This window comes from Macaca nemestrina, chromosome 20 (assembly GCF_043159975.1).
Source record: "Macaca nemestrina isolate mMacNem1 chromosome 20, mMacNem.hap1, whole genome shotgun sequence".
Lineage (NCBI taxonomy): Eukaryota > Metazoa > Chordata > Mammalia > Primates > Cercopithecidae > Macaca > Macaca nemestrina.
Genome location: NC_092144.1, coordinates 45,517,723 through 45,541,507, shown reverse-complemented (window position 1 = coordinate 45,541,507; position 23,785 = coordinate 45,517,723). Strand labels below are relative to the sequence as shown.

The 23,785-nt window shown below is 47.8% G+C and overlaps 2 protein-coding genes and 1 long non-coding RNA gene across 9 annotated transcripts in view; 2 read left to right on the top strand and 1 right to left on the bottom strand.

The window, feature by feature from the left end:
• The window catches only part of LOC105495473 (zinc finger protein 565), a 42,178-nt gene extending 38,132 nt beyond the window's left edge, over nt 1-4,046 (top strand). For all 5 annotated transcript variants that reach the window (XM_011765083.2, XM_071086458.1, XM_011765082.2 and 2 more), the window contains one exon: nt 209-4,046. In XM_011765083.2, coding sequence (XP_011763385.2) covers nt 209-1,470 — 1,262 coding nt within the window. In that variant the 3' untranslated portion in view covers nt 1,471-4,046. The remainder of the gene's footprint in view (nt 1-208) is intronic.
• A 629-nt stretch (nt 4,047-4,675) lies between these two features.
• On the bottom strand, nt 4,676-13,621 carry LOC105495476 (uncharacterized). 3 transcript variants are annotated; one of them, XR_011617492.1, is made up of 3 exons: nt 12,627-13,621; nt 10,352-10,492; nt 4,676-8,828 (listed from the first exon to the last, which is right to left on the bottom strand). It is a non-coding gene; the product is annotated as an uncharacterized lncRNA (long non-coding RNA). The 3 variants fall into 3 exon arrangements; XR_011617491.1 differs by lacking the exon at nt 12,627-13,621 and having other exon boundaries at nt 10,352-11,411; XR_011617493.1 differs by lacking the exon at nt 12,627-13,621 and having other exon boundaries at nt 4,676-8,718; nt 10,352-11,411.
• An 8,091-nt stretch (nt 13,622-21,712) lies between these two features.
• Nucleotides 21,713-23,354, top strand: LOC105495477 (cytochrome c oxidase subunit 7A1). The gene is made up of 4 exons (XM_011765100.2): nt 21,713-21,867; nt 22,527-22,613; nt 22,734-22,818; nt 23,240-23,354. Exons 1-4 carry the CDS (start codon nt 21,853-21,855, stop codon nt 23,290-23,292), a joined length of 240 nt encoding a protein of 79 aa, XP_011763402.1. The 5' UTR covers nt 21,713-21,852; the 3' UTR covers nt 23,293-23,354.
• The last annotated feature ends 431 nt before the right edge of the window (nt 23,355-23,785 follow it).

The window sequence follows — 23,785 nt, the reverse complement described above, 5'->3', positions numbered from 1 at the left end:
CACCATGTCCAGCTAATTTTTGTATTTTTAATAGAAATGGGGTTTCACCGTCTTGGCCAGGTGAACTCCCGACCTTGTGATCCACCTGCCTCAGCCTCCCAAAGTGCTGGGATTACAGATGTGAGCCACCGCACCCGGCCTCTATAGAATTTTTTATTTCTCATAGAAAAGGAGCACAGCTTGTATTTATCTTTTTCTTATTTTTCAGACTTGGAGTCCAGGTGTGAGAAATTTTTACAAAAAGGTATTTTTGAAATCGGGGCATTCAACTGGGAGATAATGGAAAGCCTTACATGCTGTGACCTGGAGGGCTCCGATTTTAGAGCTGACTGGGAATGCGAAGGCCAGTTTGAGAGACAAGTCAATGAAGAGTGCTATTTTAAGCAAGTGAACGTCGCCTATGGACATATGCCCGCGTTCCAGCATCACAGGTCTCACACTGGGAGCAGGGAGACTGGTGAGAAACCGATGGAATGTCGGGAATGCGGGAAAGCATTTAGCCGCGGCTCACACCTTATTCAACATCAGAAAACTCACACTGGTGAAAAACCCTTCGGGTGTAAGGAATGTGGGAAGGCCTTCAGCCGTGCCTCACACCTTGTTCAGCATCAGAGAATTCACACAGGTGAGAAACCTTATGACTGTAAGGACTGTGGGAAGGCCTTCGGTCGTACGTCAGAACTTATTCTGCATCAGAGACTTCATACTGGTGTCAAACCTTATGAATGCAAAGAATGTGGGAAGAGCTTTAGGCAGCATTCCCAGCTGATTCTGCATCAAAGAACTCACACAGGCGAAAAACCCTATGTATGTAAAGACTGTGGCAAGGCTTTCATTCGTGGCTCCCAACTCACTGTGCATCGGAGAATCCACACGGGCGCCAGACCCTATGAGTGTAAAGAATGCGGGAAAGCCTTTAGACAGCATTCCCAGCTGACCGTCCACCAGCGCATCCACACTGGTGAGAAACCCTACGAGTGTAAGGAATGCGGAAAGGGCTTTATTCACAGCTCAGAAGTTACTCGACATCAAAGAATTCATTCTGGGGAGAAACCCTATGAGTGTAAGGAATGTGGGAAGGCCTTTAGACAGCACGCCCAGCTCACACGACATCAGAGAGTCCACACTGGCGACAGACCCTATGAATGTAAGGACTGCGGGAAGGCATTCAGTCGTAGCTCATACCTCATTCAACATCAAAGAATTCATACAGGCGACAAACCCTACGAATGTAAGGAATGCGGGAAGGCCTTTATTCGTGTTTCACAACTGACTCATCATCAGCGAATCCACACTTGCGAGAAACCCTATGAATGCAGGGAGTGTGGAATGGCCTTTATTCGTAGTTCACAACTTACCGAACATCAGAGAATTCATCCCGGTATCAAACCTTACGAATGTAGAGAGTGTGGCCAGGCATTTATTCTTGGTTCACAACTCATTGAACACTACAGAATTCATACTGGTTAGAAAGCCTCAAGTGTGAGTAATAAAGAGAAGCTTTTATGTGGAGTTCACATCTGGCTCAGTACTAGGTAATTTTTAATGTAGTGTAATTAATGTCAGGAAACACCTGTCACTTCCATGATAGAACATGAGAAAACTCACACCCAAAGAAAATTCAATAAATGTGGGAATTCTTTTTGCCTCACTCAGTGTTTCCTAAGCATCAGATAATCTGTGCTAAAAAAAAAAAAAAAAAAAAAAAATACAGAAAAGCTGCTTCTTGCCATTCAAAATATGTTAAGTTTCTGAGAATTTCTAACACAAAATGACCCTATTAAAAGATTCTGTGGCCAGGCATGGTGGCTCACACCTGTAATCCCAGCGCTTTCGGAGGTCGAGGCTGGCAGATCATTTGAGGTCAGGAGTTTGATACCAGCCTGGCCAATGTGGTGAAACCCCGTATCTACTAAAAATACAAAAATTAGCCAGGCATGGTGGCAGGTGCCTGTAATCCCAGCTACTCAGGAGGCTGAGGCAGGAAAATCATTTGAACCCAGGAGGCGGAGGTTGCAACAAGCCGAGATCACACCATTGCATTCCAGCCTGGGTGACCAGGGCAAAACTCTGTCTCAAAAAAAAAAAAAAAGATTCTGTGACTGTGCCTTTCATCATGGCATATACCTTACTTAGCAGTGCTCACTTCCCCTGATTATGGACTACATAGCATAATTGGGCAAGTTATGCAATCTCTTTGTCCCTCAGTTTACTTTTTTTTTTGGTGAGACAAAGTCTAGCTCTGTCACCAGGTTGGAGTGCAGTGTTGCGATCTCAGCTCGCTGCAACCTCTGCCTCCTGGGTTCAAGCGATTCTTCTGCCTCAGCCTCCTAAGTAGCTGGGATTACAGGCACGCGCTGCCACGCCCAGCTAATTTTTGTATTTTTAGTAGAGATGGGGTTTCACCATGTTGGCCAGGATGGTCTTGATCTCCTGACCTCATGATCTGCCCACCTTGGCCTCCCAAAGTGCTGGGATTACAGGCGTGAGCCACCGCGCCTGACCCAGTTTACTTATTTTTAAGTGGTGATTATTATGCCTAACTAATAGAATTTTTATGAGGACTAAATTAGATATTTTATGTAAAGCCTTAGAAGTAATACCTGGCACACACACGTGCTCAGTAAATACTAGCTATTGTCATTAATTTTATTATCAGTATCACTGATAAGGAGTTTATATGAGGGGAGAGGCTTATGAATGTATCACATATTCAAAAGTCTTCATGACCAGTTGTTATGATCATTTATTCTGAAAAATAGTGGGAAAGCATAATTATTATGAGGCCTTCAATCAAAAGGTTAGAAATTCAGAAGATTAGAAATTAACAGAAGAGTGGCCTGGTAAGGTGGCTCACACCTGTAATCTCAGCACTTTGGGAGGCTGAGGCAGGCGGATCACTTGAGGTCAGGAGTTTGAGACCAGCCTGGCCAACATGGTGAAACCCCGTCTCTACTAAAAATACACAAATTAGCCAGGTGCAGTGGTGCATGCCTGTAATCCCAGCACTTTGGGAGGCCGAGGCAGGTGGATCACCTGAGGTCAGGAGTTCAAGACCAGTTTGACCAACATGGCAAAACCTCTCTACTAAAAAATACAAAAGTTAGCCAGGTGTGGTGGCGCGTGCCCGTAGTCCTTGAGGCTAAAGCATGAGAGGCTTGAGACTCCATCTGTACTAAAAGTACAAAAATTAGCTGAGAGTGGTGGTATGCACCTGTAATCCCAGCTGCTTGGGAGGCTGAGACAGGAGAATTGCTTGAACTCAGGATATGGAGGTTGCAGTGAGCCGAGACTACACCATTGCACTCTAGCCTGGGCAACAAGAGAGAAACTACATCCCTCCACCTCCCAAAAAAATTAGGCGTGATGGTGCACGGCCGTAGTCCCAGCTACTCGGGAGGCTGAGGCAGGAGAATCACTTGAACCTAGGAGGTGAAAGTTGCAGTAAGCCGAGATCATGCCACAGCACTCCAGCCTGGGCGACAGAGCAAGAATGAGTCTAAAAAGAAAAAAAAAAAAAAAAAAAAAAGGCAGCAGCAGCTAATTTTATATGAAATGTCTGAAACTTTACGTCCTGAATTAATGATGATTTCAGACTGTTGATACTTTGTCCCCATGACATCACAATGATGGGGAATAGAGCCTCGATCCAAAGTGAAATCTGGATCAGGGTTTGCCAGTGAGTCTGGAATCTCAAGAAACTGATCCCCTTAGCTCTTGGGGTAGCCAGCCAATATCTGGGGCAGGGGCCAGCTGCACTTTGATACCAGCTGTCTTACCAATTGTCTGTATGTGCTGTGGCCTATAAAAAGTTAGAAAGCAATGTTCTGTATGTCATTTTCCCTTAAGTTGTTTAGTGATTAAAATGTTCTTTCGGAGGGGCTCAAAGCTATGACATGAAAAATTGTCACTCTAAGGTCAGGCATGGTGGCTCACGCCTGTAATCCCAGCACTTTGGGAGGCCGAGGCGGGTGGATCATTTGAGGTCAGGAGTTCGAACCAGCTTGGCCAACATGGTGAAACCCCTTCTACTAAAAATACAAAAATTAGGCGTGGTGGCGCACGCCTGTAATCCCAGCTACTCGGGAGGCTGAGGCAGGAGAATTGCTTGAGCCTGGGAAGCGGAGGTTGCAGTGAACTGAGATCACGCTACTGTACTCCAATCTGGGTGACAGAGTGAGACCCTGTCTCAAAAAAAAAAAAAAAAAATTGTCACTCTGAATAGTTAAAGCACAGTCACAGGATAAAATTGTTAAAGTTACAATTTGTTGTTGTTGGGTTTTTTTGCTTTGTTTGTTTTTTGAGACCGAGTCTCACCCAGGCTGGAGTACAGTGGTTTGATCTCAGCTCAATGCAACCTCTGCCTCCCGGATTCAAGCAATTCTTCTGCCTCAGCCTCCCAAGTAGCTGGGATCACAGGCGCCCACCATCACGCCCAGCTAATTTTTGTATTTTTAGTAGAGCCAGGGTTTCACCATGTCGCCCACACTAGTCTCAAACTCCTTGACCTCAAGTGATCTGCCCACCTCGGCCTCCCAAAGGGCTGAGTTTAAGGCATGAGCCACTTCCTGGCCTAAAGTTACGATATGGTATGCAGACATAAGTGAATCTTCACACAATAGCGCTATGCCTTTCCCACCCCATTACCTTTTATGGAACAATCACTAACACCGAGTTCTTGTATATAGTTTCTGATTTTTAATTTGCATAAACATGTAATCCCAGCATTTTGGGAGGCCGAGGAAAGCAGATCACTTGAGGTCAGGAGTTCGAGACCAGCCTGGCCAACATGGTGAAGCCTTGTCTTAACTAAAAAATACAAAAATTAGCCAGGTGTGGTGGCTCATGTCTGTAGTTCTAGCTACTTGGTAGGCTGAGGCATGAGAATCACTTGAACCCAGAAGGCAGAGGCTGCAGTGAACCAATATCCTGCCACTGCACTCCAGCCTGGGTGACGGAGTGGAGACTCCATCTGAATAATAATTATTATTAATATTTGCATAAGCATAATGTACTCTTTATACAGATATTTTACACAAGTGATAGCAAATTTCAACACATTGCTATTTTTGCTTATGCATATGTCTTGAAGATTAGACCATATTGGTACATATATAGCTGCCTCATTTTTTTAAACAACTCCTTAGGATTCCATCATCTGTGTGTATCATAATTTATTTAACATTATCAATTATTTTTTTGAGACGGAGTCTCACTCTGTGACGCAGGTTGGAGTGCAGTGGCGTGATCTCAGCTTACTGCAACCTCCACCTCCCAGGTTCAAGCGATTGTCCTGCCTCAGCCTCCCAAGTAGCTGAGACTGCAGGTGCGAGCCACCATGCCCGGCTAATTTTTGTGTTTTTAGTAGAGACGGGGTTTCACCATGTTGGCCAGGCTGATCTCCAACTCCTGACCTCAGGTAATCTGCCAGCCTTGGCCTCCCAAAGTGCTAGGATTACAGGCGTAAGCCACCTCATACGGCCATTTTTTTTTTTTTTTGAGACAGAGTTTCACTCTGTTGCCCACGCTGGAGTGCAGTGGCATGACCTTGGCTCACTGCAACCTCTGCCTCCTGGGTTCAAGAAATTCTGCTGCCTCAGCCTCCTGAGTAGCTGGAATTACAGGCACCTGCTACCACGCCTGGCTCATTTTTGTATTTTTAGTAGTGACAGGGTTTCACTATGTTGGCCAGGCTGGTCTCAAACTCCTGACCTCAAGTGATCCACCCACCTTGGCCTCTCAGAAGTGCTGGGATTACAGGCATGAGCCACTGTGCCCAGACTTTCCATTATTTTTTGTTCTTTCAAACAATCCCATAATATTTCCCTTGCACATAGTTTGTACATGTGTAATATATCTTTAAGGTAAACTCCTAGAAGTGGAAATGCTAGATAAAAATGTAAATTTTTGGCCAGGCGCAGTGGGTCACACCTGTAATCCCAGCACTTTGGGAGGCTGAGGCGGGGGCGGGGGGGGGGGGGTGGGGATCACAAGGTCAAGAGATAAAGACTGTGCTGGCCAACATGGTGAAACCTCATCTCTTCCAAAAATACAAAAAATTAGCTAGTGACAGCGAGATTCCATCTCAAGAAAAAAAAAAAAAAGTAACTTTTTAAAACTTTCTGTCATAAAAAAATTTGAACATGTACAAAAATACACAGAATCTTATAATGAACCCCAGCAGCCTCATCACCAGCTTCAAGAATTATCAGCTCATGGCCAGGCTTGCTTTGTCTGTATATCCGCTTCTCTCATCTTTGTGTTATTTTTGAAGTTAATACCAGATGTATGATTTCATCCATAAACATTTCATACATTTCTCTAAAACACATGACATTAGAAAATATTTTCACTCCTTAAAAAAAAAAAAAGGCCTGGCGCAGTAGCTCATGCCTGTAATCCCAGCACTTTGGGAAGCCGAGGTGGGCACATCACCTGAGGTCAGGAGCTCGAGACCAGCCCGACTCTACTAAAATATAAAAATTAGCCAGCCGTGGTGGTGGGCGCCTATAATCCGAGCTACCCGGGAGGCCAAGACAGGAGAATCCCTTGAACACAGGAGGCGGAGGTTGCAGTGAGCTGAGATTGCACCATTGCACTCCAGCCTGGGCAACAAGAGCAAAACTGCATCTCAAAAGAAAAAAAAATGATGTTACCACCTTAATGCCATTACATGTATGATAGTGTTCAAATTTTTGTTTCATAAATGTCAGTTTTAGAAAAAATTACCAGGATCCAAATGATGTTCTCAAATTGCAGTTGATATGTCTCTTATTTCTCAATCTATTATACTCAATCTATTCTCCCTTACTGGGTTTTTTTGCAACTTCTTGTTTTTTGAAGAAACTAGGTAATTTGCCTCGTAGAGCTTCTCCAAGTCTGGTTTTTGCTGGCTGCATCTGCATGGTGTAGTTTAACATGCTCTTCTATTCCTAGTATTTCCTGTAAATTGGTAGTTGAGATTTAGAGGACTGGTCAGATTGAGGTTCTTTTTTTGTTAAGATTATTTATAAGTGGTTAATATTAAGAGCCATAATATTTAGGTGTTGCTGTTTTTGTGATGTTGGCAACCATTGATGTTTAATTGATAAATCTGTTCATTAGAGGTTGCAAAATGGTGATATCTTATTATTCATTCTTTCCTTATTAGCTAGAATATTCTTATAAAGAAAAAATTTCTGGCCTGGCGCAGTGGCTCACACCTGTGATTCCAGCACTTTCGGAGGCCGAGGCAGGTGGATCACTTGAGGTCAGGAGTTTGAGACCAACCTGACCAACATGGTGAAACCCCATCTCTACTAAAAATACAAAATTAGCTGGGTATGGTGGCGCACGCCTATAATCCCAGCTACTTGGGAGGCTGAGGCAGGAGAATCACTTGAACCTGGGAGGCAGAGTTTGCAGTGAGCTGAGATCGTGCCATTGCACTCTAGCCTGGGCAACAAGAGTGAAACTCCGTCTGAAAAAAAAAAAGAAAGAAAGAAAGAAAAAAAGAAACACTTTCCTTCAGCTACTATTTAGTACCCAATGATACAGTAAAGAAACACAGCAGGCCGGGCGTTTTGGCTCACGCCTGTAATCCTAGCACTTTGGGAGGCCAAGATGGGCGGATTGCCTGAGCTCAGGAGTTCCAGACCAGCCTAGGCAACACGGCCATCTCAATTAAAATACAAAAACTTAGCCAGGCTTGGTGGTGTGCGCCTGTAGTCCCAGCTACTCAGGAGGCTGAGTCAGGAGAATTGCTTGAACCTGGGAGGCAGAGGTTGCAGTGAGCCAAGATCGCACCACTGCACTCCAGCCTGGGTGACAGAGCAAGACTCCTCCAAAAAAAAAAAAAAAAAAAAAAAAAAAAGGGAAAAGAAAAGAAATGCAGGATAAATGCTTCTTTCTCTTTCTTGGTTTTCATAATAATGAATTGAGGCCAGGCAGGGTGGTTCATGCCTGTAATCTCAGCACTTTGAGAGGCCAAGGCAGGCAGATCACTTGAGGTCACTAAAAATGCAAAAATTAGCCGGGCAGGGTGGCACATGCCTGAAATCCTAGCTACTCGGGAGGCTGAAGCAGGAGAATTGCCTGAACCCAAGAGGCGGAGGTTGCAGTGAGCCGAGATTGCGCCACTGCACTCCAGCCTAGGTGACAAGAGAGAAACTCTGTCTCAGAAATAATAATAATAATGAATTGGTTTCCCCAGCATTCTGCCATGGTAGCTGATGAATTTAGATGCAGGGGTGTGTGTTTGTGTGTGTGATGTTTAATGCGTTTCAGTTAAGTTGCACCCTCAGTGATGCTCAAATGCCTGCATGTTGGGTGTGGAAGAGCCTCTTCCAGCTGGCTCCTGTGTCCTTTTGCTATGACCCAGTCATCTTTGATCATTTGCCTGTTGTCTGCCACCACGAGATGTTCCAAGCTCATCTTGTTCACTTCCTGTCTCTCACCTTTAAGTCGCCATTTTCCAAGGAGCCCTCTTCTTTCCTTTTGGAATTTTGGTACTTTCCCAAATGGTATTTAGAAACCACAATCAGGTTGTTAGGAGTGCTTCCTGCTCCTGGTTGGCCATGTTTAAGGTGTGTATATATTTTCAGCCATTCTATAGACATTGCTCAAGTGCCTTCAGGAAGATTATGTACCTGTGTATCTCCCTTCTGTGGAAGAGATCCCAAAGCCATGCTCATCCAATCCTGGAGAATCATTTAATTTTGAACATAGACCATTGAACAGCTGAAAAATGGAAAAGTCACTTTTGTTTACATTTGCATTCCTTCAATAATGATAAAGTTACCATTTGTTCGCATATTTGTTGACCATCGGAATTGATTTTAGCACAGTGCCTGAAACATAGTAGGTGCTCAATAAATATTTGTTAATTGAATAAATTACTTGTATGTTCATATCATTTGTTCATTTAATATGGGGAGGGGTCATTTTTTTTTTTACTTAAAAGAGCTATTTTTTGAAAGGATTACATGTGTATAAAGTTCCTAGCACCATGCCTGATGCATGCATTGCCATTTATGTCTCTGGTGACTGGCTTTTTTTTTTTTTTCTACTTTAAGAGAGAAGGGACCGGGTGCGGTGACTCACACCTGTAATCCCAGCACTTTGGGAGGCTGAGGTGGGCGGATCACCTGAGGTCAGGAGTTCAAGACCAGCCTGGCCAACATGGTAAAACCCTGTCTCTACTAAAAATTCAGAATTAGCCAGGGGTAGTGGCGTGCACCTGTAATCCCACCTTCTCGGGAGGCTGAGGCAAGAGAATCACTTGAACCTGGGAAGCGGAAGCTGCAGTGAGCCAAGATCGCAGCACTGCACTCCAGCCTGGGTGACAGAGCGAGACTCTATCTTAAAAAAAAAAAAAAGGAGGCCGGGCACGGTGGCTCAAGCCTGTAATCCCAGCACTTTGGGAGGCCGAGGCGGGCGGATCACGAGGTCAGGAGATCAAGACCATCCTGGCTGACACGGTGAAACCCCGTCTCTACTAAAAAATACAAAAAACTAGCCGGGCGAGGTGGCAAGCGCCTGTAGTCCCAGCTACTGGGGAGGCTGAGGCAGGAGAATGGCGTGAACCCGGGAGGCAGAGCTTGCAGTGAGCCGAGATCTGGCCACTGCACTCCAGCCTGGGCAACAGAGCGAGACTCCGTCTCAAAAAAAAAAAAAAAAAAAAAAAAAAAGGAAAAAGAATAATAAGGAGGCCAGGTGTGGTGTCTCATTCCTATAATCCCAGCATTTTGGGAGGGGCCAGTGGAAGGATCACTTGAGGCCAGGAGTTGAGACCAACCTGGGCAACATAGCAAGACACTATCTCCAAAAAATTTAAAAATTGGCCAGGTGTAGTGGCACACCTGTAGTCCCAGCAGTACTCAGGAGGCTGAGGAGGGAGGATCACTTGAGCCCAGGAGTTTAAAGCTGCTATAAGCTATGATCCTGTCTCTTGCACTCCAACCTGGACAAGAGACCCTGTCTCAAAAAAAAAAAAAAAAAAAAGAGAGAGAAAGAGATAAGGAATTTGGCCAGGCATGATAGCTTATGTCTGTAATCCCAGCACTTTGGGAGGCTGAGGTAGGCAAATAGCTTGAGCCCAGGAGTTCAAGACCAGCGTGGGCAACACAGTAAAACCTCATCTCTACAAAAAATACAAAAATTAGCCAGACGTGCTGGTATGCACCTGTAGTCCCAGCAACTCAGGAGGCTGAGGCGGGAGGACTGCTTGAAACCAGAAGGCTGAGATTGCACCACTGCATTTCAGCCTGGGCAACAGACCAAGAACGTCTCAAAAAAAAAAAAAATATATATATGTGTGTGTGTGTGTGTGTGTATGTGCAGCTGTGCTTCTGCAAGAAGGGCCTAGACTCACCACGTCTTGAGAAGAGAATGGCCACTTCATGGGGTGTAACTTTTTCATGCTGATGGTAACCTGTGTTTGCAGCAGGCTGGGTTTATCTTCCTGTCTTCCATGCACTCCATCGAGGTCAGAGTCCGGGCCTTGTGTGGAATTCTGTTGGATGCAGAAAGCACTGGAACTTGAATCTATGTTTACACTTTCGTGCAGAAAACACCAGAACAGCTTCCAATTCTGGAAGGGACATTTTTGGTTCAGTGAAGCCAGGACTTTCTGCTTTGATCATTCAACCTAAGCAGCGAGCCGAGACTGTTCAAGGACTCTTAGAGGTGGCCAAAGACGCAATCCCCTAAAGTGACTGGAACAGGACCCCAGTGGTCTTGAAGGCAACTGAAGGCAACGATAGACCTGTGCTTACTCCCAGAATGGAAGAGCCAGGCTCTGTTCTTTGAGGTAAGGGAGAGCTTCAAGAAGTCACATTTGGGCACATGTGGTGGCTCACACCAGTAATCCCAGCACTTTAGGAGGCTGAGCCAGGCAGATCACCTGAGGTCAGGAGTTCGAGACCAGCCAGCCGACATGGCGAAACCCTGTCTCTACTAAAAATACAAAAATTAGCCGAGAATGGTGACACACACCTTTAAAATTCCAGCTACTCAGGATGCTGAAGCACAAGAATTGTTTGACCCAGGAGGCAGAGGTTGCAGTGAGCCAAGATTGAAACACTGTGTTCCAGCCTGGGTAATGGAGTGAGACTGTCTAAAAAAAAAAAAAAAAGTAGAAGAAGAAGTCATATTTGACCAGGCACAGTGGCTCACACCTGTAATCTCAGCACTTTAGGAGGCCGAGACAGGAGGATCACTTGAGCCTGGGAGTTTAAGACCAGCCTGGGCAACATAGTGAGATCCCCATATCTACAAAAGTAAAAATAAAAAAATTAGCTAGGCATGGTGATGCGCACCTGTAGTCCAAGTTACTAGGGAGGCTGAGCTGGGAAGATCCCTTGAGCCTGGACATCAAGGCTGCAGTGAGCTATGATCGCACCACTAAACTCCAGCCTGGAGAACAGAGCAAAACCCTATCTCAAAAAAAAAAAAAAAAAAAAAAAAAATCCTCCTGCCTCAGCCTCCTGAGTGGCTGGGACTATAGTCATGTGCCACTATGCCTGGAACAGTATTTATTGATTCTGATTTGAACAAATAATATATTTATGTTTTGAACAAACAAAAAATATATATGACCCAATGGAAAAAAAATGGGTATCGAACCCTGACTGGATATTTAGTTGTGTCAAGGAATTCTTGTTAACTGCTTCGGTGTGATATGGAGTTGTCTCTTAGAGATACAATTTGAAGTATTCATGGATGAAAGGATATGATGATGCCTTGGCTTTGATTTAAAAATCCATTGAGGGGAAAAGGTGGGTGAGGTGTAGATGAGGCAAGTTTGCTGAGGCTCGGTGATAGGAACGGGGAGTTCATTATTCTACTTGCTGTGTTTTTGTGTGTTTGACATTTCCCATGATTATGAACTGAAATATATTTCCTGAGCACCTACTGTGTGCCAGGCACTGTTCCAGACACTGGAGATCACCAGGGAACAAGACTGAAAAACTCCATGCATTCATGTAGCTTAGATGCTGGTGGGATCATAATCTTTTTTTTTATTTTTTATTTTTGAGACAGGGTCTCACTTTACTATGCAGGGTGGAGTGCAGTGGTGCAATCCTGGCTCACTGCAACCTCCGCCTCTCAGGCTTAAGTGATTCTCCCACCTCAACCTTTCCCAGTAGCTGGGACCACAGGCGTGGGCCACCACACTCAGCTAATTTTTTTATTTTTATTTTTGTTGAAAAGGGATCTCACTATATTCCCTAAGCTGGTCTCCAATTCCTGGCCTTCAGTGGCCCTCTTGCCTCAGCCTCCCAAAGTGCTGGGATTACAGGTGTGAGCCACCTCACCTGGCCAGGAACAAATTATCCTTTTATTACTGGGAAAGGCTGGGCATGTTTTGGGGGGTGTTCTTGTTGTTGTTGGTCGTGTATATGTGTGTTATTTGCTTTTCTATATACATGAACTTTTTCCAGACGGATACACAAGAATCAAATAAGTGGCAGTGCACGACGGCCCACGCCTGTAATCCCAGCACTTTGGGAGGCCAAGGCAGGCAGAAAACCTGAGGTCAGGGGTTCAAGACCAGCCTGACCAACATGGTAAAACTTCCTTCTCTACTAAAAATACAAAAAAAAAAAAAAAAAAAAAAAAAAATAGTCGGGCATTGTGGTACACACCTGTAATCCCAGCTGCTCAGGAGGATGAGGCAGGAGAATCGCTTGAACCCGGGAGGCAGAGGTTGCAGTGAGTCGAGATCGCGCCACTGCACTCCAGCCTGGGCAACAGAGTGGGACTCTGTCTCACAAAAAAAAAAAGAAAGAAAAAGAAACAACATAGAATAGTTTCCCCGGAAAGAAACCTAGAGTCCCCAGGGAGAGGAATACCCTGTTTATCCTCATGAATTTTAAACCATGTGACTTTATCATCTATTCAGCAACTGGGAGAATAAAAGCTAAAAATTTTGAAAAGTAAGTTCTAAAGCATCAAGAATGGTTAGAGTATGGGAAGGTCCAGGTGGAAACGGCGGTTGTTTCTGTACTCGCCACAAGATGGCAGCAGAGCGGCACCGAAGCCAAGTTCTGGACCCCGAAGGCCGCCCAAGGGCAGGCCCGGTTCCCAATCACAACCCGCAACTCCTGCGGGCTTCCCACCCGCTGTGTGAACCATCCACCCATTCTCCACCCACGGAAACTGAGATAATAAATACGTATTGTTTTGAACTGTGTAGCCGGGCACTGTGGCTCACGCCTGTAATCCCAGCACTTTGGGAGGCTGAGGCTGGCGGATCACCTGAATTCAGGAGTTCGAGACCAGCCTGGTCACGGTGGCAAAACCCCATCTCTACTAAAAATACAAAAATTAGCCAGGCGTAGCCGGGCGCGGTGGCTCACGCCTGTAATCCCAGCACTTTGGGAGGCTGAGGCGGGCGGATCACAAGGTCAGGAGATCGAGACCACGGTGAAACCCCGTCTCTACTAAAAATACAAAAAAAAATTAGCCGGGCGCGGTTGTGGGCGCCTGTAGTCCCAGCTACTCGGGAGGCTGAGGCAGGAGAATGGCGTGAACCCGGGAGGCGGAGCTTGCAGTGAGCCGAGATCGCGCCACTGCACTCCAGCCTGGGCGACAGAGCGAGACTCTGTCTCAAAAAAAAAAAAAAAAAAAAAAAAAAAAAAAAAAAAAATTAGCCAGGCGTGGTTGCAGGCGCCTGTAATCTCAGCTACTTGGGAGGCTGAGGCAGGAGAATCTCTTGAACCTGGGAGGCGGAGGTTGCAGTGAGCCGAGATCGTGCCACTGCACTCCAGCCTTGATGACAGAGCAAGACTCCGTCTCAAAAAAATAAATAATAAACATTATATGTTATAGCATTCCAACAACAAAAAAAATTGAATGTGTATTTATGTGTTTCTAAAATATAAGGACTTTTTTTTTTTTTTTTTTCTCTTGAGACAGTTTCACTCTGTCACCCAGGCTGGAGTGAAACCTTGTCTTGAAAAAAAAAAAAGCCGGGCGCGGTGGCTCAAGCCTGTAATCCCAGCACTTTGGGAGGCCGAGGCGGGCGGATCACAAGGTCAGGAGATCGAGACCACAGTGAAACCCCGTCTCTACTAAAAATACAAAAAATTAGCCAGGCGCGGTGGCGGGCGCCTGTAGTCCTAGCTACTCAGGAGGCTGAGGCAGGAGAATGGCGTGAACCTAGGAGGCGGAGCTTGCAGTGAGCCGAGATCGCACCACTGCACTCCAGCCTGGGCGACAGCGTGAGACTCCGTCTCAAAAAAAAAAAAAAAAAGGCATAATTTAAAAATATTTGTTTAGCTCAAGATCGAAATAAGATCTCTATATTGAGATCTGTTGGTATGTAAAATCTGTGTATTTATTTATTTATTTGGCTCGATCTCAGCTCACTGCAACCACCGCCTCCCAGGTTCAAGCAACTCTCCTGCCTCAGCCTCCTGAGTAGCTAGGATTATAGGCACCCACCACTACACCGGGCTAATATTTTTGTATTTTTAGTAGAGATGGGATTTCACCATGTTGGCCAGGCTGGTTTTGAACTCCTGACCTCAAGTGATCCGTCTGCCTCAGCTTCCCAAAGTGCTGGGATTACAGGCGTGAGCCACCACGCCCGGCGATTCTGTGTTCTTTAAACCACATATGTCTGTGCTTTTTTGTTCTAGAAGCTAAGCTTCATGTAAACCGATACAGAGGAGCAGAGATGACATCCCGAGCTGGCCCTTTATACTGAGTTTGAGCTCATTTGTCCCGCAAGTTGACAAAACCATTCCTAAATGAGACCTGTGCTATGGCAGCAGCAGTTTTTGTTGTTTGGTTTAGAGACAGGGACTCGCTCTGTCGCTCAGGCTGGGATTACAGGCGTGAGCCGCTGTGCCAGCTGCTTCATTGCTTTTGACACGGACATATTGTTCCAGACCTCCTGGCACCTTGGAGTTTAATCCAGGAACTTTGTCCAGGCTGTAACCAAAGACTTTGTGTTGAGATAAGAGAAATTTTATTACTCTCTTGAGTTGAAGCAATTAACTAGATAATGATTACAGCTGTATACACGGAGAACAGAGAAGAGGCGGATGCAGTGAGCCAGAAGCGAGAAGATGATGGTGGGCAGGACCCGGGGAAGGTGCTGGGGAGGAGGAGGAGAAGTGGGTGGAATGAGACCTGGGATTCCCTCCCAGGAATTGGGATTGGAGGGATGGTAGGGAGCAGTGCTGAAGTTCCAGGCAGTTGCCAGGCCAGACCCTATCCATGAGTGGCAAACTCAAATGCCTACAGACCAGGCAAGAAATAGGAATAAATCAAATAGATGGAAGACAGGGGTTGGTGGGGACTTTGGTGAAGTAGAAATGCATGACCCTCTGTCAAGTAGCTTTTGTTGTATTAAAAAACACGGCCGGCCGGGCGCGGTGGCTCAAGCCTGTAATCCCAGCACTTTGGGAGGCCGAGACGGGCGGATCACGAGGTCAGGAGATCGAGACCGTCCTGGCTAACACGGTGAAACCCCGTCTCTATTAAGAAATACAAAAAACTAGCTGGGCGAGGTGGCGGGCGCCTGTAGTCCCAGCTACTCAGGAGGCTGAGGCCGGAGAATGGCATGAACCTGGGAGGCGGAGCTTGCAGTGAGCTGAGATCCGGCCACTGCACTCCAGCCTGGGCGACAGAGCGAGACTCCGTCTCAAAAAAAAAAAAAAAAAAAAAAAAAACACGGCCAGGTGCGGTGTCCTCACCCCTGTAATTCCCAGCACTTTGGAAGGCCGAGGTGAGTGGATCACTGGAGGCCAGGAGTTTGAGACCAGCCTGGCCAACATAGTGAAACCCCATCTTTATTAATAATACAAAAATTAGCCAGGCATGGTGGCACATGCCTGTAATCCCAGCTGCTCGGGAGGCTGAGGTAGAATTGCTTGAACCTGGGAGGTGGAGGTTGCAGTGAGCCACAGCCGCACCACTGCACTCCAGCCTGGGAAACAGAGTGAAACTGTTTCAAAAACAAAAAAACAAAAAAACAGGCCGGGCACAGTGGCTCACGCCTGTAATCCCTGCACTACGGGAGGCTGAGATGATGGTGGGCAGGACCCGGGGAAGGTGCTGGGGAGGAGGAGGAGAAGTGGGTGGAATGAGACCTGGGATTCCCTCAGGAGTTCGAGACCAATCTGGCCAACATGATGAAACCCTGTCTCTACTAAAAATACAAAAAAAATTAGCCAGGCGTGGTGGCAGGCGCCTGTAATCCCAGTTACTCAAGAGGCCTGAGACAGGAGAATCACTTGAACCCAGGAGGCAGAGGTTGCAGTGAGCAGAGATTGTGCCACTGAACTCCAGCCTGGCAACAAAGCGAGACTCCATTTCAAAAAAAAGAAAAGAAACTTGAGCCCAGCTTACAGCTAGTCTGTACATCATGCCGGTACCACTCAAAAGTGGACAATGGCAGCATTACAACCTCCCTTAGGGATGAACCTGAAGGGCAGTGGTCAGAACTTCATGCAGGTTGGGTGTGATGGTGCACACCTGTAGTCCCAGCTACCTCGGAGGCTGAGGCGGGAAAATCGCTTCAACCCAGGAGGTGGAGGTTGCAGTGAGCTGAGATTGTGCCACTGAACTCTGCCTGAGCAACAGAGCGAGACTCTTCTCAAAAAAAAAGAATTTCATGCTGCACATTTAGTTGTCCAGTATGCCTGCAGGGAGAAGTGGCCGGAAGTATAGATCCATACTAATTTATGGGCAGTTGCTAATGGTTTGGATGGATGGTCAAGTACGTGGAAGGAAGAAGACTGAAAGATTAATGACAAGGAAGCTTGGAGAAGTATATGGATGGGCCTCTCAGACTCTGCACAGACTGTGAAGATATTTGTGTCCTATAGGGGTGCCCACCCAAAGGCAGCCACTGCAATGAAAATTCCTTTTTTTTGAGATGGAATCTTCCTCTGTTGCCCAGGTTGGAGTACAATGGCACAATCTTGGCTCACTGCAACCTCTGCCTCCCAGGTTGAAGTGATTCTCCCAACTCAATCTCCCAAGTAGCTAGGACTACAGGCGCCTGCCACCACAAGTGGCTAATTTTTGTATTTTTAGTAGAGACAGGGTTTCATCATGTTGGCCAGGCTGGTCTCAAACTCCTGACCTCAGGCAATCCACCCGCCTCAGCCTCCCAAAGTGCTAGGATTACAGGCGTGAGCCACCGCACCCAGCCAAAAATTTTTGTTTTTTTGAGACAGAGTCTCGCTCTGTCGCCCAGGCTGGAGTGCGGGTGGTACAATCTCGGCTCACTGCAAGCTCCACCTCCCAGGTTCACGCCATTCTCCTGCCTCAGTCTCCCAAGTAGCTGGGACTACAGGCACCTGCCACCACGCCCGGCTAATTTTCTGTATTTTCAGTAGAGATGGGGTTTCACCGTGTTAGCCAGGATGGTCTCCATCTCCTGACCTCATGATTCACCCGCCTCGGTCTCCCAAAGTGCTGGGATTACAGGCGTGAGCCACTGTGCCTGGCCCAACAATTCTTAATGATCAGGCAGACAAGATGACACTTGTGTACATGAGAGTCAGGCTCTTTTCCCAGCCACCCTAATGCTTGCTCAATGAGTCCATGAACAAAGTGGTCATAGTGGCAAAGATGGATGCTATGCATGGGTTCAGCAACATCAGCTTTCCCTTGCCATGGCTGTCCTGGCTACTGTTACTGCTGAGTGCCTAATCTGCCAACACCAGAGACCAACACTGAGCCCCAATATGGCACCATTCCCTGGGGATCAGTCTGCTACCTGGTGGCGAGTTGATTACCTTGGACCTCTTCCGTCATAAAGAGGGCAAAGATTTGTCCTCACTGGAATAGACAGATATCCGGAACATGAACTTCCTTCCCTGCCTTTAATGTGTTTGTTGTCACCACCATCTGCAGACTCAAAGCATGCTCATCCACCATCATGGCATTCCACACAGCATAGCCTCAGAACAAGAAATCCATCTGAGGCTGGGTGCGGTGGCTCACACCTGTAATCCCAGCACTTTGGGAGACTGAGGTGGGAGCATCACTTGAGACCATGAGTTTGAAACCAGTTTGGGCAACATAGTGAGACCCTGTCTCTACTAAGAATACCAAAAAATTAAGCGAGCATAATGGTACGCACCTGTAATGTCCCTGAAATGGAGTTACTTAAGAAGCTGAGTTGAGAGGATCACTTTGGCCGAGGAGATCAAGGTTTCAGTGAGCTATGATGGTGCCACTGCACCCCAGCCTGAGTGACAGACCAAGACCTTATTAAAAAAAAAAAAAAAAAAAAAAAATCATTTGAAAGTGAAGGAAGTGCAGCAATGGGCTCCTGCCTATGGAATCTTATAGAATCTTACTATCTTCCCCATCACCCAGAAGCAACCGGCCTAACTGAACGGTAGAATGAGTCAGCAATGACTCCATTAAAGTACCAACTGGGAAACAATACCCTGCAAAAATGGGATTGTCTTACAGGACATGGCCTGTGATTTGCATGAGAGACCTCTCTATCACATTTCCCCATAGTGAGAATTTATGGGACTGGGAGTCAGGGAGAAAGTGAGTAGAAATGGTTCCTCTCTCTGTTACGCACAATAACTTGAAGAATCGCTTCTCTCCTCAATAGCTTTGAGCTCTGCTAGTTTAGAGATTTTGGTCCGCATGGAGAGGAATGCTTCCACTGAGCACACAATGGATCCAAGAACTGGGAGATAAGACTTCCACCTGAACATTTTGAGGTCCTTGTGTCACTGAACCAACAGGCAAATAAATAAATAAATAAATAAATAAATAAATAAATAAAATAAAGAAAAGAAAAGAAAAAGAGGCCGAGCACAGTGGCTCACGCCTGTAATCCCAGCACTTTGGGAGGCCGGGGCAGATGGATCACCTGAGGTCAGGAGTTTGAGACCATCCTGGCCAACATGGTGAAACCTCGTCTCTACTAAAATACAAAAAACTAGCCAGGCATGGTGTCATGCACCTGTAGTCCCAGCCACTCAGGAGGCTAAGGCAGGGGAATCACTTGATTCCTGGGTAGGAGGCAGAGATTGTAGTGAGCTGAGATCGTGCCACTGCACTCCAGCCTGGTGACAGAGCAAGACTGTCTCAAAAAAAAAAAAAAAAAGAGAAAAGAAAAAGACAATTAAGACAGTCAAAACCATGGTATTAACTTTGTTTTTTGTTTTTGTTTTTTGTTTTTTGAGACCGAGTCTTGCTGTTACCCAGGTTGGAGTGCAACGGCACAGTCTCAGCTCACTGCAACCTCCACCTTCCAGGTTCACGCCATTCTCCTGCCTCAGCCACCCGAGTAGCTGGGACTATAGGCGCCCGCCACCATGCCCAGATAATTTTTTGTATTTTTAGTAAAGACAGGGTTTCACTGTGTTAGCCAGGATGGTCTCCATCTCCTGACCTCGTGATCCGCCCGACTTAGCCTCCTAAAGTGCTGGGATTATAGGCACGAGCCAACGCGCCAGGCCTAACTTTGTTTTTTCTTTTTGTTTGAGATGGAGTCTCGCTCTGTTGCCCAGGCTGGAGTGCAATGGCGTAATCTCCGCTCAGTGCAACCTCCACCTCCCAGGTTCAAGTGATTTTCGTGCTTCAGCCTCCCAAGTATCGGGGATTACAGGCACCCGCTTGGCTAATTTTTGTATTTTTAATAGAGACAGGGTTTTGCCATGTTGGCCAGGCTGGTCTTGAACACCTGACCTCAGGTGATCCACCCGCTTTGGCCTCCCAAAGTGTTGGGATTACAGGCGTGAGCCACTGCGCCCGGCCCCCGTGGTATTAACTTTGTGTTAAGAGAATCTGTGGATACTTGGTATTTTAAGAATCTGTAATATTTAAGGCAAACTGGCCTATTCAAACGACAGGTCAATCTTGTAATTCCATTGTAAAATGTGGAATTCAGTTGGTGACTAAGACTTACTTGAAATCTGTTTATGTACAGTTTATGAATTTTTGATTCATAAAAGTTATTTAAGAATTGAAGAGTCATCTGTTCATCTGGTAAGTCAGCCTACTTTGGCTTTTTTTTTTTTTTTTCTGAGACAGAATCTCACTCTGTCACCCAAGCTGGAATATAGTGGTGCAATCTTGGCTCACTGCAGCCTCTGCCTCTTGTTTTCAAACGATTTTTGTGCCTCAGCCTCCCAAGTAGCTGGGATTACAGGCACCCGGGACTACACCTGGCTAATTTTAGTATTTTTAGTAGAGACAGGGTTTTGTCATGTTGACCAGGCTGGTCTTGAACTCCCAGCCTCAAGTGATCCACCTACCTTGGTCTCCCAAAGTGCTAGGATTACAGGCGTGAGCCACCACGCCTGGCCCTACTTGTGGCTCTTAAATGGAAAAACCTAACATTAAATTTACAAGCATAGTTTGAAAGTGTTAAAGGAATTTAATAGTTATAAAACCCCTCTTTAAAAGAGACTGTGGCTGGAAGTGGTGGTTTGGGCGTGTAATCCCAGCACTTTCGAAGGCCAAGGCGGGCAGATCACCTGAGGTCGGGAGTTTGAGACCAGCCTGGCCAACATGGTGTAACCCTGTCTCTACTAAAAAATACAGAAATTAGCCGGGTGTGGTGGCGGGTGCCTGTAATCCCAGCTACTTTGGAGGCTGAGGTACAAAAATTGCCCAAACCTGGGAGGCAGAAGGTTTCAGTGAGCCAAGGTCGTACCACTGTACTCCAAGGTGTGCAACAGAGCAAGACTGTCTAAAATAAATAAATAAATAAATAAATAAATAAATAAGACAGATTGTTAAAAACCTTTTAGAAGCTGGGTGTAGTGGCTCATACCTCTAATTCCACCACTTTGGGAGACAGAGGTGGGAACATTACTTGGAGGAGTTGGAGACCACCCTGGGCAACACTGTAAGACGCTGCCTCAAAAACAAACAAACATTGTCTATTGGCTGGGTGCGGTGGCTCACGCCTGTAATCCCAGCACTTTGAGAGGTCGAGGCTAGCGGATTTCTCATGCTCAGGAGTTCGAGACCAGCCTGGACAACATGGTGAAACCCAGCCTCTACAAAAAAACACAAAAATTAGTTGGGCATGGTGGTATACACCTGTAAGTCTCAACCACTCAGGAGGCTGAGGCAGGAGGATCGCTGAACCCAGGAGGTCGAGGCTGCAGTGAGCTATGATCACACCACTGTACTCCAGCCTGTGCAACAGAGCAAAACCCTGTCTGAAAAGAAAAAAAAAAAGAAGAAAAAAGAAAACCTTTTAGACTAGGCCAGGATCTTTCCTGGTTGCTAAAACCATTAGGACAACTGTGCCGCACCCCGCTGCCTGCCAGAATTAGAGAGCTATAAATACATACGATGTGTTTCTTAGGGTAACATAGAATACCGTTTCACCCCCAAGGACTTCAGCTTATGTTTCCTAAAAACAAGGTCATTTAACGTCTCAACAAATCTCCGAGAAAGATCCTGCCTTAGCCCTCACATTACAGATACGGAAACAGGCTCGGAGGTGCAATCTCTGGCTGTGTAGACAGAACAGGGAGTTGGAACTCGGCCTTATGCCTTTCCCTCCTCACTCTCACATACCAGCGGGCAGGAAGAGATCCAGGGAGGAGTTGCACTTGCCCCCCCGGAAATCTCCAAAAATCTGCAAAAACGGATTCCCTGGTACCGCTTTCCGCTCCTGTCCCAACAGAAATTCCGAGACCGAAAGGGGTGCGCGTTGCGGCCCGGGGTGAGGGTCTGGACCGCTTCCTCCTCGGTGGACAAATCGAGTAGCGGGACTCCCCCCACCCCAGCCCCAGCCCCGCCGCGTCCCCAGCTGTCACGCTGCGCGCAGCGGGCGGGGTCTGGAGTTCCTGGACAGGAGAGGGCCATGCGTGTCCTTGGGCGGAGAGGGGAGGTGACTCCGGCGGAAGAGGACGAGGCAGAATGCAGGCCCTGCGGGTGAGGCCCCCACGGGCTGGGCCGGGGCCCCCCACCCAGAAAACCCCGCCCTAATACGCGACTCTCCAAGTACCCCCGCATCTGGGGCCTTGGAACGTGAGCCCCCTTCAGGGCCTGGGACTCCCCGCTAAACAACCTGGGTCCCCTCCCCCACAATCCACTCTTCAGAGACAACTGGGGACCCCCACTCCAGCCCAAAGCCCCGCGTTTGAACTTAACATCTCGGGAACCCTTAACACCGGAAACGGAAACGTAACATCCTGGCCTCACCCAGGGCTTCTCAGGCAGCCTGGACGCTCCCGGGACCTCCATTCCGGTCCCCACGTTCCCGGGACCTGGTTTCCTCCCTTTAATCCAGGAAACCCTCCCCCGACAAAAATCTCAGGTCTTAGACCCCACAGAACAAAGTCCTTCTGGGTCCTCTCCCTTCCAGGACCCTCTAGGCAGCCCGGTCACCTCCAGGTCAGACTCTAGGGCGAGTCCCCTCCTCACCCAGGCTGGCAGTTCGCGGGTAATAAAATCCAAGTTATCACCCTCCTCGCCTTTGGGACGGTCGCTAGGGATGGGGCTGTCCCCACGTCCAGGTCTCAGAGAGCGGGGTCCCCCTTCAGGACACCCCTCCAGGTGCCTCCAATACCCGCCCACCTCCCACCCCACAGGTCTCCCGGGCACTGATTCGCTCCTTCAGCTCCACCGCCCGGAACCGCTTCCAGAACCGAGTGCCCGAGAAACAGAAGCTCTTCCAGGTGGGCGGGGCGGGGCTGGGGGTGGGGGGATCCGACGCGCCGACGCGCAGAGCGCGGGGCAGGCGGGGCGCCCTCAAGGGAGCAGCCGGCACCCTTCTCATCAGACACCCCCACATCCAGGAGGACAATGACATCCCGTTGTACCTGAAGGGCGGCTTCGTTGACAACATCCTATACCGAGTGACAATGGCGCTGGGTCTGGGAGGTGAGCGCAGGGCACAACCCGGCCGAGCTACCGGGGAGGCGGGGCTGGACCCAGGGTAGGAGGCGGCTGGTTTCTGGCCAGGACTGACCAGGATCTGGGTTGGGGGTTGGCGTTTAGGAAGGGGGTGGAGTACTGAGCTGGAGGGAGGGGAGTAATAGGGCTTGGGCTCGTGTCCCAGGATGGGGGCTGGGCTAGTAGTGGGACTGAGGCCCAGGGAGGAGTTGGGGAGGAAGCTCCCAGCCTGATCTAGATCAACGCCAGGGGCCTTTACAATAGGAGTCCAATCTGGGAAGGGAGCTGGAGCCCAAACTAGAGCTGGGGTCCAGGCTGGAACTCCGGAGTCTGAAGAAGGCCTTAAAAGCCCGGGATGTCCAGGGAGGGGATTAGGTCTCATTCTGTCTCCCTCGCTTCCCCTTTCTAGGCTCTGTCTACAGCCTGTACTGCCTTGGCTGGGCCTCCTTCCCCAGGAATTAAGACCAGGAAGCCTGGGGGGCCTGAGGGACTTGAACAAGTGTCAATAAACGCTGGCCTCTGTGTGTGTGTGTATGTGTGTGTCCACCCCTTCCCCGCCAAGCCCATACTCCCACCAGCCAGCGATCTCTGCCTTGTGGACTGCGCACTACTCCCAGCCCTCAGTGCCTCACACTGGACCAGGGCTACTCCTAGGATGTCGCTGCCTCTGGGCCCTCTGCTGGGTACCCCAAACAGCACACATAGGCTGCCCCTCGGGACCCGCGGACATGGGGTGGTGTCCTCAAGTGGGAAGGAAGACACTGACCATGGTCCATGACACAACAGAGGCAGAGGCCTCTGTTGTGGATGGAGAAGCTGCAAGAGGGGCAAACATGGCCTTGGGAGACAGGACCAGGAGTGGTATTAAGGCCTCCCTCCAGCCCGGACTCTGGAAGCAGAAGCAGAGATCACGGGGCCTTCTGGGTCCTGTCTCAGCCTCCACAGCTCAGGATGA